This window comes from Cervus canadensis, chromosome 20 (assembly GCF_019320065.1).
Source record: "Cervus canadensis isolate Bull #8, Minnesota chromosome 20, ASM1932006v1, whole genome shotgun sequence".
Lineage (NCBI taxonomy): Eukaryota > Metazoa > Chordata > Mammalia > Artiodactyla > Cervidae > Cervus > Cervus canadensis.
The window spans coordinates 59,400,808-59,416,419 of NC_057405.1; the positions used below are offsets into that span (position 1 = coordinate 59,400,808).

Sequence of the window (15,612 nt, forward strand, 5' to 3'; positions counted from 1 at the left end):
GTAATTTAGAGTGTTGTTAAGAGGATCATTTGAGATCATACATGAAAGTTTACATAGTGGCGCAACAAATGTGGAGTGACAGGTGAACTACAGATCAATAGTCGACAGAACTCAAAGGAACTAGGGCAGAACTGTTGTAAACTTGTATAAGAGAGAGTTCTTGCGGTTCCCTTTGCCCCGCCCGCCCCACAAGGAGACCCGGGGAGCGGGTGCGAAGCCATACCTGGCTTTTCTCGGCCAACAATTCCTCGTGACGGCTCGGCTGCATCTTACCTCCTGACTCGTCCCAAGCTGCAGCTTCAGCTCGCTCCGCCGCGGGGCGCCCGCTTGCACGGCCTCTGTGGGCTCAGCTAAGTGTGATGCTGAGGCCTGAGAGAGACGTCCGGTCTCCCGGGCAACCACATCAACTTCCGGTTTGGGGAGAGGCCGCGGTTGGCGAGAGGCCACATTTCCGCCACGTGATCCGCGCAGGCGCCCTGCGTGAGGGCGGGCGCGCGGCCGCAGCCTGCGACGGCCGGCGCGTCCCAAAGTTCGACTCCTCCGCCCGGACTAGGGCCGCCCCTGGGGAGGTGGCGCCAGCCGGGACCGCAGGCTCTGGAGGCACGAGGCCGGGGCAGGGTGCCGAGTTCCCGAGGCTCCGCTGAGAAGCCGAGCGGTAGCGAGACCGCTGCTCGTGAGCCGCCACGATGGAGCTGGAACTGGAACCCTGTGGGGCCGGGGCCCCGGCTGCCGGGCAGCGGCTTCTCCAGGCCGAGGCCCCGGCGGAGAATGAGCCAGAGGCAGTGGTGGGCTCCCGGCGGAGCGGCCGGGCAGGCAGCATGCTGCGCTGGTTCATCACCGTCCTCCTGTGTGCCGCCTTCCTGGGGCTGGTGAGAGCCGGGGCTGGAACCCTCCCAAACCGAGACGAGGGCAGATGTTCTTGCAGAGAACGCGGCCTCCTGAGCTCCTGTCTCCGCCGCTTGCAGACTCTGTGACCTTGGGCTCATCCATCTGCCCGAGCCTCAGTTTTGCAATCTGTAAAATGGGCACAATTACTATTTTCGAGTAATATTGTCAAGCGTAAAATAGATTTTCGTAATATTTAATGTTATCCAGTTACAGCAAACCTGTCTACCTCTCTGTGGGGTCGGGGGAATGCAAGAGGGGTCGCCAGGTCTATAGCCGCGCAACCTCTCGTCTCCTGCGCTCACCCAACCCCCAAATTACTGCACAAAGCTGCTTTATTGGGTTCTCTTACTCGTTTGACTGAATTGACCCCTTATTTTTGCAAATGGGGAAATAGACCCAGACAGGGAGAGTGACTTTTTCGGACCACACAGCCGGTTAAGTGGTTGAGCCACGAATGTTTCGTAGTCTGCCTACAATCTCATGTAAAACAAATTTTCTGATCCTTGAATGTTTTTCCTCGAACAACTGCAAGGCTAGTTTAGCCTTTTGCCAAACGTCTTGGCCGTCTGGCGGTTACCTTAATCCAGAAAACTTCCCTTAGTCGCTTGTCTTAAATATTGGGGTCTTGGGGAGTTGGGAGGGTGAGTTCTCTGAGCGGTCACTTATGGCCACTTAGTGTCTTTCTGTGAGGCAGAGTTGATTCTTCGAGTATTTGTATTTGAAGAAAAGTCAGTGCAAACGCCGTGCCTCGTCCTGTTAGATGCGTTGCAGGTGGGGCTAATTTGGTTACAGCTGGGGCGCTGCCTTCCCTCCTGTATTAGACGCACGCTCTCGCCTGTGCCCCCGTCTGGGGAGGGGCTACATCCAAGCGTTTAGGGCAGAGTTGTGCAATTAGAATCACTTCTTCTTGAAATGGAGACCGATTGGAAACATCTTTTTAAGTGTCCAACGAATTTCCTGTGAAAGCCGGTTGCAGCCCCTAATTTTTGCTAAAGTTACATGTCTTTCAATAAAATTTTATTTTTAAATCCGTTGCATACAGGTGTATGTAATATTGTCTAAGAAAGCCTTACAGACTACGCTGAGGCTTTGGTTTTCTTTGAAGAAAAATGTAGATTGAGAAACGTTCAAATTGTTTCTCTCTTGCATGTTTTATACATGTAATTTAAAAGAAGGACCCCACGTACATCCAGAAATTCTGCTGTTTTAACAGCATCAAAAATGGGTTAATATTTTGATGGCTTAAAGCTTAAATTTTTAGCATCACAATTTTTGTGTTATTTGTGCATGCAATGTGTTTCAGACTGCTAAAAACTTTCAAAAACGTTTTTTAATGTTACATTTTACTGTTAATAGAAATACTGTAGTCTTCTCTGGTAGTGTTCAAAAAGGAAACAGAATTGCAGCAAAAAGCTAAAAGAATTAATTTTTTAAAATTTTAATTTGGGAGTTGTCAGGATGAGAAAAACCATAGTATTTGGCACACCAGAAATAGTCTGTAGCTGTAGTAGTACTGTTAGTAGGTTTATTATGAATTTATCTTAACTATGGGACTTAATCTCCTACCTTCCATTGAAGTCCCTTCCTCCCTTTTTAATACTGAAAAAAGCTACCACATACATAAACATTATTTTAATGATTGTAAATAAAAACTTCTGTCTGTTTGAATTTTAGGGAATGAGTGTTGCTATACTGGGACCCACGTTTCAAGACTTGGCAGCGAATGTGAACCGCAACATCAGCAGTCTTTCTCTGATTTTTGTGGGCCGTGCCTTTGGATACCTGGGTGGCTCTGTGATTGGTGGAGTTCTTTTCGATAGCATGAATCATTTTCTCCTTTTGGGTAAGTAAAAGACAATTTCAGCTTCTTTGAGGCGTTCAAGGAATTTACAGCTTGTTTTTAAATATGAAACATACTGGCTTGCAGAATGGTTGACAGCTTAAAAGTAGTGTTTAGGCATCCTCACTGGAAGCCAGATTTCTCTGCTGCCTGCTTTCATCTTGGCAGTTGCTTGGAATCTGGGCTGGATGCCTCTGGAAATTTAGATTAGTCCTAGTGTGTTAGCGATCCTTAGCCCTCCTGACCTTCACTGTGGTCTCGATACCACTGCTGGATCAGGTTTAAAGAGCTCTGTCAGTGTTTAGGGCAGATCTTCTGGGCCATAGATCAGAATAAACTCCTCAGACCTGCCCAGACTAGACCCTGGGCTGAGAACAAAGGTGGGAGGGGATGGTGGGTGAAATGATGAATGTTAAATTTTTGTCCCAGCTGCTCCTTGTGATTGATCAATCCAGGCCTCTCCACCTCGCTCTCAAAATAGATAGCAAAGCTTTTAACTTACTCTTTTTTGGATAAGTTGACATGTTTAAAGTTTTGTGACAAAATTGCTTTGGAAGTAAGGAGATAATTACTCTGGTTGATGAATGAGTAAATAATCCCTCTGATTTCCATAGTGGGTTGAAAGAATGTATTTCTTACATTTCCTTCCCTAGTCTTCAAACAAATTTGTTTGTGCTGCGTGCTCAGTTGATCAGTTATGTCTGATTCTATGTGCTACCATGGACTATAGTCCGCCAATCTCCTCTCTCCATGGAGTTTTCTTGGCAAGAATACTGGAGTGGGGTGCCATTTCCTACTCCAGGGGATCTTCCTGATCCACAGATTGAACCCATTTCTCTTGTGTCTCCTGCATTGGCAGGCAGATTCTTTACTACTAGTGCCACTGTTTAATACGTTTCTACTACAAACTACTATCGTAATTGTATTCAATATTTTACTTTTATCTAAAAATCTCTTTAGGTTGTTAAAAATAAATAATTTTTGAGCTCTCTGTTTCACTATAAAATTTTGCCTTGTGGAAAAAAAAAAAAAATTTTGCCTTGTGGTATAATGTATGGTTTGATTATTAGCAGTACTAGAAGTGTATTTATATTAGAATAGCTTATACTTTATAGTTCATAAAGATAATAGAAACTTTTAAATGCAATAACTTTACAGTAGCAGAACCTCTCCTCTACTCCTTATTACTCAATTTTAATTTGACCTGTTTTGCATGTTTTGCATTTTGAGAGTTTTTATGATACTGACTTGATCCATGACCCTTTGCCATAAATAGTGTTTTTCATAGCTGTCTTTGACCTTTCTTCTCAGGGGTGTCAATGTTCGCTACCACAGTTGGTCTTTATCTTGTTCCATTTTGTAAGACCGCAGTGTTACTTATCGTCATGATGTCCACCTTTGGTGTTTCAGTTGGCATTCTGGATACAGGTCAGTGAGCCCTTGATTATCATCTCTGGGAGTAGCACTTCTCTACTAGAAGAAGAGCAGATGATATTAGATTGTCACTTGCAGTGTCCCTAAAGTGACATTGACCTACTGTGTTTTTCATGGGGGCTCCCAGTTGGTACCACCCTTCTTGCCAAGTAGAGTGCCTGTTTTTGGGCAGCCAGCCACAGAGTGAATTCAGAGGGTTTTGTTCTTTGAGAGTTTGTTGATTTCCAGTATCCAAAGAGGAGAGGGGCCCCGGTCTGGGTGATTACAGTGCAGACAGCAGGCTTTCAGTCCGGATAGGTCTTTGTCATTGTAATGTGGCAGGAGTTGATGAATTAATAGATGAGACCAAGTTTGGAACCATTACATGGCTGAGGAAACACAGAAGCAGCTCTCCAAATTAAAATGCACTCTGCCTTTCGAACTAAGAGGAACTTATGTTGTGTATTATTTCCCTTTTCCTTTTCTCTCAAAAGTTTCTACCCTCATGTCTCTCTGTCTTTTAAAATGTACTAAATAACGTTTGTGACATTCGTTCACCCCTAAAGCCAACTTTCTCCGCCTCTTCCGTGGTGTTTGATAGGTTGGAGAAATATTTTTTACCTTGGGCTTAATTTGGTTGTGAAATTACAGGATAGAATTGTATGTTTATGTGCAAATATATTAAAAAGAAAGAAAAAAATTATACTTGATGCTTCTCGTCTTCACCCTGTAGATACATAGGCAGTATAACTGCAGATGTTAGAAGGCATCCTTGTTACTTATTTCTTGTAATAGGCAGAATCCTGTCATGTTCAGGTTTCTGAATATGTGTTTTGCATCTGCTGTATACATAAATAATTTTTCTCAAGTGGCTACTGATTTCCAGTATAGAAAAATTTGGTCATTTGGCTACTATCTGATGATAGTATATTACTATATGATGATAGTATATTACTATATAATATATATTTATATATATTAATACATACAACATATATAATATATTAAAATGTGTAATATTATATAATAATAACATAATAATATGTATTACTATGTAATATATATTTAAAATATTTATGAATAAGTAAATATAAATATCCTTCCCTACCCCCACCCTCCTATGCCTGGTGTTATTGTTGTTCAGTTTCTGAGTTGCGTCCACCTCTTTGTGACCCTGTGGATTGCAGCACACCAGGCTCCTCTGACCTCCAGTATCTTCTGGAGTTTGCTCAAATTCATGTCCGTTGAGTTGGTGATGTTATCTAACCATCTCATCCTCTGCCACACTTTTCTCCTTTTGCCTTCAGTCTTTCCCAGCATCAGAGTCTCTTCTGATGAGTCGGCTCTTCGCATCAGGTGGCCAAAGTATTCAAGCCTGGTATTGGAACTGTATTGTAAAAAGCCTTGGGCTAATGTACTTGGCTTTAGGCGATAGTGCTTTACTAGATTATAGAATTCGTTTGTGAGTGTGCGAGGTTCCAGTGCTGAGAGTTCCCTGGTAGTGTTGGTGAGTTAGAGCTCCTTAATCATAGAATTGACTTAGTTGCCACAGTTGATAACTTAGAATATTATAATTCTTGTGCCATGTAAAATATTTCTTTCTGATAGTAATGAACTTTTTTCTTTTTTGCCAAGTTACTATAATGAAATCATTCTCCATCTCTCATTGATAGGTGGTAACGTCCTAATCTTGGCTCTTTGGGGGGACAGAGGAGCCCCACACATGCAGGCCTTACACTTCAGTTTTGCCCTAGGTGCCTTTTTGGCTCCACTGCTGGCTAAATTGGCATTGGGCACAACGGTGTCTGCTGAAAACCACACAGAGGCTGACTTTAACCAATCTGCCTTCAACCAATCATCTGAAGCTGACTCAGAATCTCTATTTGGAATACCTGACGATATGAACTTACTGTGGGCTTATGCTGTTATCGGTGCTTATATTTTTGTAGTTGCTGTCTTTTTTTTCGCTCTGTTTTTAAAGAAAAGCTCAAAGCAGGAAAAAGCAAGAGCATCTGCTCAGAGGTTTCGAAGAGCCAAATATCACAACGCCCTTCTCTGTCTCCTTTTCCTGTTCTTCTTTTTTTATGTTGGAGCTGAGGTAACATATGGCTCTTACGTTTTCTCATTTGCAACCACCCATGCTGGCATGAAAGAAAGTGAAGCAGCCGGGTTGAACTCCATCTTCTGGGGGACCTTTGCAGCCTGCAGGGGCATGGCAATCTTTTTTGCTACATGTTTACAACCTGGAACCATGATTGTGTTGAGCAACATTGGCAGCCTGACTTCATCTTTATTTCTGGTGCTTTTCAACAAGAGCCCAGTTTGTCTGTGGATAGCAACTTCAGTGTATGGGGCCTCAATGGCAACCACATTCCCCAGTGGAGTGTCTTGGATTGAGCAGTACACGACCATCCATGGGAAAGCTGCAGCATTTTTTGTAGTCGGTGCCGCCCTGGGAGAAATGGCTATTCCTGCAGTAATTGGAATTCTTCAGGGCAAATACCCTGATTTGCCTGTAGTTTTGTACACCTCTTTGGGGTCATCAGTAGCCACTGCTATTTTATTTCCTGTGCTGTACAAATTAGCCACCTTGCCGCTTGATCGTCAGCGAAAAGAACACAGGAAAAGTGAGGACCAGAAAGCTCTGCTTTCTAGCTCTGGGCTCAATGACTATGAGGAAGAGAATGAAGAAGATGATGCAGAAAAATGGAATGAAATGGACTTTGAAGTGATTGAAATGAATGATACAATGAGGAATTCTGTAATAGAGACATCTAGAAATATTTTGATGGAGCCTACAGCTGAAGTCCCCAACCATTCCTACTCAAATGTGTTAATGTTTGAATCCTCTCCAGTTAATACTGGCAACTCCTCTGTGAATTACCTTGCAAGAAACCAGGACAAAAGGGACTAATGCTTTGAGAGGATGGATTATTTACTGACTCCTCAAATAATCACCAGTTCTAAGGAAGCCAGTCATAACATATTTGCACCAAGCTTTGAGGATCAAAATTTCTAGGTCCGAGTATAGCAAATGCTAAAAAGTCTTGAAATGTTCTATAATCCCCAGAGCCTTCCATAGAGAACCAGTGATGTCATACAGCAGGATCCTGTTGTGAGGCTAGTGTTTGGTGGCATGTGGCTGATTAGGTAATATTTTATGGCCTTCACCCCTCCTCAGAGCATGCAGAGAGGGCATTTGTTTTTGAGAAGTTGGGTGTGCCATTCGGATAAAGCAAAACTGTTTAGTAGTTGAATCAGTTAGCCAAACAAATTATCCATCATCAGTACACTGCCAGGGAAGTTGAGAATTGTTTCATAAAAAGACATCTTTGAAAATGGACAGAGTTTTCTATTAATTGTTTTACTCTGTAGTGTTGGATCAAAAAAATGGTAATTACTGATGTTTTCAGATTTTTATGAAGAGAGCACAGAACAGGTCCTAGAGACCTGGCTTCAAACCTCCACTCTGCTTCCTAGTCTGGCCCTGCACTCAGTCATCTGACTTAGGTAGGCCTTGTTTATCTCATCTCCTGGTCTGGGTCTCTAATGAAAGTGAGATGACTTTCAACTGGGAATCCCTCATTTTTACAGTTTGTGCAAGATGTCTGTCAGAGATGAATATAAGTGCCACTCCATTTGTCATTTCAAATGAGAAGTGAAAAAAAATGAATAGCTTTAAGAATGTGCTACTGATTATGAATAATGTCAATTTAAGAGACTCAGTATTTAATACTTTATTTGAATAATTCTGAGGAATACATTTTTAGTACTGTTTGTCATTGATTCTGAGATGCACCTTTTTTTCACATTTTTAACATCTCTGAAATCAAAGTATGTGTTAAAATCAGTGATCATTTAATGTGACAAAATTGAGTTTTTCCCCATATACTTCTATAAAGTAATGTTGCATTTTACAATCAGTGTCTTAGTTTCAGTGAATACAGTGATTCATTCAATGATGGAGATTGTACTATTTTTACAGACATTTTAAGAAGAGAAGTTATTTTTATATGCTCATTTTCTCTGTGTTCACACAGGATTTGGAGACGCCTTGTTGCAGTTTTTAAAGCTGTTTCAGAGTTACTATGTTAGTAGGGCTGTGGATGGGGTCTCTTGTGGCCTTTTGCTTACCTCAGTGACAGTCTGGGAATGAGTCTGCTGCTCGGAGTTGCTCCTTACAGAGACTAGCTGGTAGTCACGTTGTAAGCACTGTAAATTAGGCTGCGAATTTAATTTACCGTGAGACAAGTCTTTTCCAGTGATTGGAATACCTGGGCCAGCCCTCTGGACCTCCTCTTTCCTGAGTTTGAAATATCTGGGAAATCAAAGTAATGATTTGAAAGTGGCTTGGGGACCTAAGAGGGATCATGAGCATGGCAACTCTGGTGTGGGGTATCCTTTGATAAATGACTGGCATTGATGACAGATTTTGTTCACTTCTTCTTAGCACATTTTGTGCTGAATAATACCAAATTTCTACTTGGTTGCAGTATGTCTACTTTTGAACTAATTTCTGTACATTTGCCTTTGTTTTTTCGTAAGTGGAAAATAGTACCTTTCTTGACCACTGTCCATTATTGGTTCATTTTAACAATCTGACAGTTTTGGAGAGGGCTGGTGGAGAAATTAACAGTGAAAAGCCTATTCTTGCTGTCTTTATTCTATCCTTTTCTCTTAGCTAGAACTTGTAGATTAGCTCTGCTCCACTCACTGCCCTTTCTTAGGTTATTGGAATGTAGGCAGTAGCAACTGTTTGGCATCTGGGTGGCTTGCCAGAATAGGGATTCAACCTGTGGCATCTACATTTAAAGGGTAAAAGTGCAACTCAGGGAAAGAAGGTAATAAGAACATGGTAGAAAACTTGGAAATCCACAAAAAATGTATTAGAATCCCACAAACCAAAATGTGAATGGCCATGTGAGATTATAGGGATTGTTAAAGTTTGATAATGTATTTCCATATTGGAAAGATAAGACAGTACAATTCCAGGAATTAGCCTTCATCCTAATAATCAGTTCTTAGTTAAGTAAGTGTCTGCCGGTTCTCAAGTAACCAATACCGAAGTTTTCTATTTCTGAGTAACAAATTATTGTATCACAAATTTAACAGCTTAGAACAACAGACCTTTTATTTCTTTAACCTCACAGTTTTCTTGAGTCAGGAATTTGGGTCTGATTTCACTGGGGTGGTTCTCTGCTCAGGATCTCATGGGCTGCAGTCAGGCTGTTGGAAGAGCTGTGCTTTGTAGAGCTTGGGCTTCCCTTCTACGCCTTGTGGTTTTTGACAGTAATTCAGTTCCTTGTGGTAGTAGACTGAGATCTCTGTGTTTTTTTTTTTTTCCTGGCTGTTAGCAGGCACCTGTCTCGATTGTTAGGTCGTCCCATGTGGCCCTGTCATAGATCTTTTCGAAGCTGGCAGCTTATTTCTCCAAAGCCAGGAGAATCTCACTGGAGCCAACTAAGCTGGGGTTTTTAATGATACCGTGTAATCATGGGAGTGACAGCCTGTCCCCTTTGCCAGATTGTGTGGACTAGAAGGAAGTCTCAGAGTCTGTCCAAACTCAAGGGAAGAGGCTAGTATATGGATGTATCTGATTATTGGGGGTCACCTTAGGGTGTGTCTGCTATACTCAAGTGTCTGCAAAACTCAGGGGAGCCAGAAAGCTTTAGCTGGGGAAAAATCCTTCAGCAGTCACCAAAAGTGATAATAGATACAACCCATTGTATGTTCTAGCGCAGGAATGGAAAACTCCCCATAGACCAGGCCAATAAACCTAACTCAGAATTAGGCTTTTTCCCTTGAGATTTTATTTTGTGCCCTCTTCCACTGTGCTTTTTAACCTGTTCAAATGCAGCTTAATATGAGGGAAATTAGTAAGTTTCAGTCTAATTGTATTTTCATAGTAAAGTTCAAGAAGACTTTGAGAGCATTTTTCAATCCCTGTTATTTTTTAAAGAAAAATCTTTTTAAATGATCATTTATTATTATATATATGAAGCTATAAAAAAGGTCATGGTAGAAGATTAGGGAAGTACCTAAAATTTCTAAGGGACAAATGTAAGTAATCATAATCCTAAATACCTAGATAGTTCTTACATTTCTAATCAGCTTAGTTTCCCAAGACAAGGGTAAAGGGGTAAAAAAAATTTCCTTCTTCCAGATAAAGTATCAGAAACAACTTGAATTTTCTGTCTAGGTTATATTGATACTACATTTGGTGGACTGGTTTTTAGTTTGAATAGTTGTAATTTATTAAGAACAAAAATAGAGTATCAACACATTCCTGAAAAATGTGAGACCCAGACTCCATGTAAAGTAATTTTGTTTCAAGTAGATTTATTGAATAATCAGGATAATTTTCTCATAACCAGAACTTTTGTTTTATTATAGCAATGTAGCTTTCAATCCTGCCACTTAAAAATTATTACTAAAATAGAGCTTAAAATTCTTAGTGAAAGTAGATATATTCTTCTGGGGTCCCTTGTGTTTGTTAAGTGCCCTTGCTCATAATATGTGTCCGTAATGTTTTGTTGTGAGTGTGTGTGTGTGTTTGTATGTGGAGCCCACAGATGCTGTGTGTGTCTGATATTTTCTTATGGGGATGTAGCAGAGGTAGAGGTGATAGGGAAGGGATACAGAAAAGCTTACTGTGTGATTTCAAAGTTTGTTACAATTGTTCTTTTAATTGAAATTTTTATGAAGGTTATTGTCGATTTACATGTAGTTGTGCGCAGTGTTTTTTTTTCAAACTTGCTGAGTGAAGAATACTTGCTCAATCTGGAAAGATACAGAAATAGACTGGTGCTTCTCATACTTTACATTAGAATTGCTTCTGAAAATGCAGATTCTAATTTAGTTGGACTGGGTTAGGGACTGAGATTCTTCATTTCTAACAAGCTCCTAGGTGCTGTTGGCCCATGGGTCGACCACACTTTGGGTAGCAAGGTCCACTTTTTGGGAATGTTAAATTCTTTGCTACTTCTTTTGGGAATTTCATTTGTTTTCTTTTAGCTTTTCTAAATCTGACCCTAAATCTCTGGGAGTCTACAGTCCCCAGGAACCCCCTCCATTTATATACACTATTCTAAGACTGAGTTCTCTTCAGTCCTCTCCATTTGCTGCATTAGCTGTTGAATATTTATTTTACATGTTATCGAATGCCTCCTGTTTGATAGTTTCTATGGGAGATGTACACTGGTGAAAAGATCAGAAATTTCCTGCCTTCATGGAACTTCTCTAATGCAGTACTGTCCAGTATCTGCATTGGCCGGTGGCTGCCACATTTAAATAGCACAGGTCCAGTGGGAGAAACCAAGCGTCAGACAAGTCATCGCACAAGATGTTTCCTGTTGTTCTGGAGATTAATTAACTACTATCTGGGGTCAGAAGGTTGTGATAGATACCTTGTCAATGGCGTAGTATAAATTATGGCATTTAAGAAAGACCTGGTGATCTAAAAGAGAAGGTTTTGGTTTCCTTGGGTATAAAAGAAGCAAACCAAAGCTAGTGACTTGCTTGTCAGAAGGAGTATTTAAGCTCTTTCCTTTAATGCACTTTGGCCAGTTGGCATTTGAGCTAGGTTGAACTTGAGTTGGATTTTTATTTAGGTTAAATAGTTTCATATTTAATGATTTAAAACTGTGTAGCACTGAATTTTTACAATGAAGGAGAATTGTTCTTTATTTACCAACGTTTTCCTGTGGTGATCGTAATTATGTCTTCTCTTGTCCTGTATTTCTGCCCTTTTATTTCTTTTAATTCTTCAACAACAAGGAGGAGGATCCCTTAGGTTTTTGCACTGTGACTATTGATTCTTATTATTGTCTCCTGTCTTCCTTTTGACTTACATTTTTAATTGCAGAATGCCTCAGTTTCTCTAAATTATTGCAGCTTGCCTTTGATGCATTTGGTAATGTTAGTTAATGGATGGCCTGGAGAAATGTTTTGAAGTTGTAAGATGACATGAGTAGCTTAAGGGGTTGGGCTTTCTAGCTTCTGAACAATTTGTTGAGATTAATAAGGTGCTTTTTTTTTTTTTTAACCCTTTTTAATTGTGATAAAATGCGCATAACAAAATTTATCATTTTAACCATTTTTAAGTGTACAGTTCAGTGGCATTAAGGGCATTCTCTTTATTGTGCTATAGTCATTGCCATCATCTGCAGAACATTTTTTATCTTGCAAAACTGAAACTCTTAAGCTATTGAACAGTAACTCGCCAATTCCACCCTCCTTTCAGCCCCTGACAACCATCATTCTGCTTTCTGTCTCTGAGTGTTTGACCGCTCTTAAGTACCTCATATAAGTGGATACAAACAGTATTTGTCCTTTTATGACCAGGCTATTTTATTTAGTGTAGCATCCTCGAGGTCCATCTTGTTGCAACATGTGTCAGAATTTCCTTTGTGAAAATAAACAATACTCTGTTGTGTGCATATTTTGTTTCCCCATTTATATGTTGATGGATACATGCTTTGCTTCCACCTTTCGGCAGTTGTGAATAATGCTGCTATGAACATTGATGTACCAATACCTGCTTTTTAAATTTTTAAATATTGAAGTATAGTCGATTTTGCAATGTTGTGTTTCAAGTGTACAGCATAGTGATTCAGTTGTATGTATATTATATAAATATGATATATATAAACATATTCGTGTGTCTGTGTTCTTTTTAGACTTTTTCCCTTATAGATGATTATGAAATATTGAGTATAGTTCCCTGTGCTATACAGTAGGTCCTCGAGTCTCTGCTTTTAATTCTTGTAGGTATATCCCCATAAGTGAAATTGATGAATCATATGATGATTCTAGTTTTAATTTTGAGGGGTGCTTTATTTTTATTATTCTGCTTAGATATTATTCTAATCCACTAGGAAGAGGGAAACAGTATCGCTTCAAACTCTAGGCAGGCTTTTGGTGCATTATAATTAGTATCACCCACACCCTGAGTAAATGAACCTGAATGTCAGGTGTCTACCTCACAGTTTTGTTATTTCTGCTTCCAATCTTTGTTCGTTCACTAAGCTTATGCTGAGAGCTTACTTTGTGCTAGGCCCTATAGACTAAGTATTAATGAAACTTCCTCTCCTGTCCTTGGAGTACCAAGTATCATTATCATGTATTTTGGAATTTTGATCCCCATTTTCTGCTAAATGGCTGGTCACATGTCATGTTCTCCTTTGGAGACACAGAGACTCCCCTGGCCACCTTGGAACAGATAGTGTGTGGTCAGGGAACCACGGGCTGGAGTGGGCCCAGTGCTGGGGCCAGGCTGCTGTCTGCCTGTTTCTCAAAGCATCTCTGCCTGTTGGTGGACCTTCTCCCTGTTCCTCCTCCCTTAGTTCCATCCTCTCTATACCTCTAGTCCAAATTCCAGAGGAAACCTGTCTGACTGACTTGAGTAGCTGCCCTCTTCCTTACCGGGCAGAGCCTGGCCCCAGGAGTTATTGTCCAGCCCGTTGATTGGCCTCTCTTGGATCGGCGCCTGTTGCTCCCATCCAGAGAGTGGCCATCTCAACACGTCTCTCCCTACTGCTCTGGTACAGGAGCTGTTACAACCAGACAGGAAGTTCCCCTGTCTACTCTGTACCCGGGGTGGTGCTGGGTTTAATGGATATTTGCTAACAGATGCCCGAATGCGATACAAATTGTCAGGCTCTAGGGAGATGGTCTGGTTCATATTTTGAATCAAAGTTGGAAAAACGGTCACATCCAATGGTAGATCTTTTTTGAGGAGCTTATTAGACAAGGTTGGTAGTGAATTGTACGATTTCTGTCAAGGACAAAAGCTCTCTCTTAATAGGGTAGCATGTGTACTTAAGAGAGATGAAAGAGGATTCCCAGTTTGCAAGAGATCTTATTAAAGCTCTAATCTCTGTGAACCAGAAAAATTTCCAAGTGTAAACATTTTAGTTATTTAGCAGGTATCTACTGGGCATTTGGGCTTCCCAGGTGGCGCTAGTGATGATAAACCTGCCTGCCAATGCAGGAGATGTAAGAGATGCAGGTTAGATCCCTGGGTTGGGAAGATCCCCTGGAGGAGGGCACAGTAACTCACTCTAGTATTCTTGCCTGGAGAATCCCTTGGATAGAGGAGCCTGGTGGGCTGTGGTCCCTAGGGTCACAAAGAGTCGGACACGGCTGAAGCGACTGCGTTTACTGTGCTTAGTAATCTGCCGCGGGAATATAGCAGAGAACAAGCCCGGTGAGATGCTTGCTGGCATCGAGCTTATGCTTTACTGTTTCAAGTAGGATTTGCTGTGACAGTCTTTGTTAGCTGAAGCATCAGTAAAGCCTATTGTAAAGGGTTTTATCAGTTCGGAAAAGTCAGTAAAGTATTGACAAGAGCCAGGCTCTTGTTTCCTTGGTGGAGGTTTGTGTCTGTTCATTTCCAATATTTTTACATGTAATCTCTGAAGTGATTCTTGATTTAGAGCTTTATAAAAATGATTTAGCACAGTGCAGTTGAGGTTAATACAGTGAAAATCTACTGAAGAAAGCTGCAGCAGGGGAGTCTGAGAACTCGGGAATTGTTCAGAGGCGCCAAAGGACACATTTCTGGTTGAACTGGAATCTTGGGTCACACCTTCAAACACCTATGGGTTAACTGAGCCGGTTCTCATTCACTTGAGAATTTTCTTTCCTTAGGTGGGGATTACCGAGTTCTGGGTCCGTATACTCTTTGGGCCTTTACCCTTAGTGAAGATAAACTCAGAGACAGAAGCATTTAGGAAAGGAAAAGTTTACCTCCAAGAGAAGGACTGGCTTGCTAAGTAGAAACACATTTAAGGAAAAAAGCAATACAAGTTTGCGTTAGTCTGTTCATAATGGAAAAGCAGTAACTCTCCTACGTGTTTATCATATTCATAGAAAGTGAAGTGAAAGTCACTCAGTTGTGTCCGACTCTTTGTGACCCTATGGAATATACAGTCCGTGGAATTCTCCAGGCCAGGATACTGGAGTAGGTAACCTTTCCCTTCTCCAGGGCATCTTTTCGCCCCAGGAATTGAACCGGGGTCTCCTGCATTGCAGGCAGATTCTTTACCAACTGAGTGATCAGGGAAGCCCGCACATATTCATAAGAGGTAGTGACATATTCATATTTGTAGAGATCGTGACAAGTCTTCAGATACCAGTGCAGCAAAAGCCAGGGATAGAATTGTTTTGTTAGGGAGTCCAGGCTTATGGGAAATGTTCGTGGTTTTATTGTTTCTGAGATCAGAGCCAGTTAGGTGACCCTGTTACTTTGGGTTTTATCTTGGTGAGGGGCAGGGGGAGTGTCTGCAGATTGTGATAAGGAACAGAGCTTAGTCATACAGAAGCAGGGCAAAGTGACATTTTGCTTTTACACCCTCCAAACCCCATAAACTCCAGGAGGAAAAACAGCCTGAAGGAAAAACGTGATTGCAGCATGTATTCTTATCCCCTGGCCAAGTGATCAGCCATTTTGCTCCAGTGGTTTTTAACCC

At 41.3% G+C, this 15,612-nt stretch overlaps 1 protein-coding gene across 1 annotated transcript; it reads left to right on the top strand.

The window, feature by feature from the left end:
* The first annotated feature begins 493 nt into the window (after positions 1-493).
* On the top strand, positions 494-7,230 carry MFSD4B (major facilitator superfamily domain containing 4B). The gene is given in 5 exon segments (XM_043439691.1): positions 494-869; positions 2,563-2,731; positions 4,040-4,156; positions 5,815-7,025; positions 7,027-7,230. Coding segments are annotated over 5 exon segments (1,737 nt in total). The 5' UTR covers positions 494-686; the 3' UTR covers positions 7,084-7,230.
* The last annotated feature ends 8,382 nt before the right edge of the window (positions 7,231-15,612 follow it).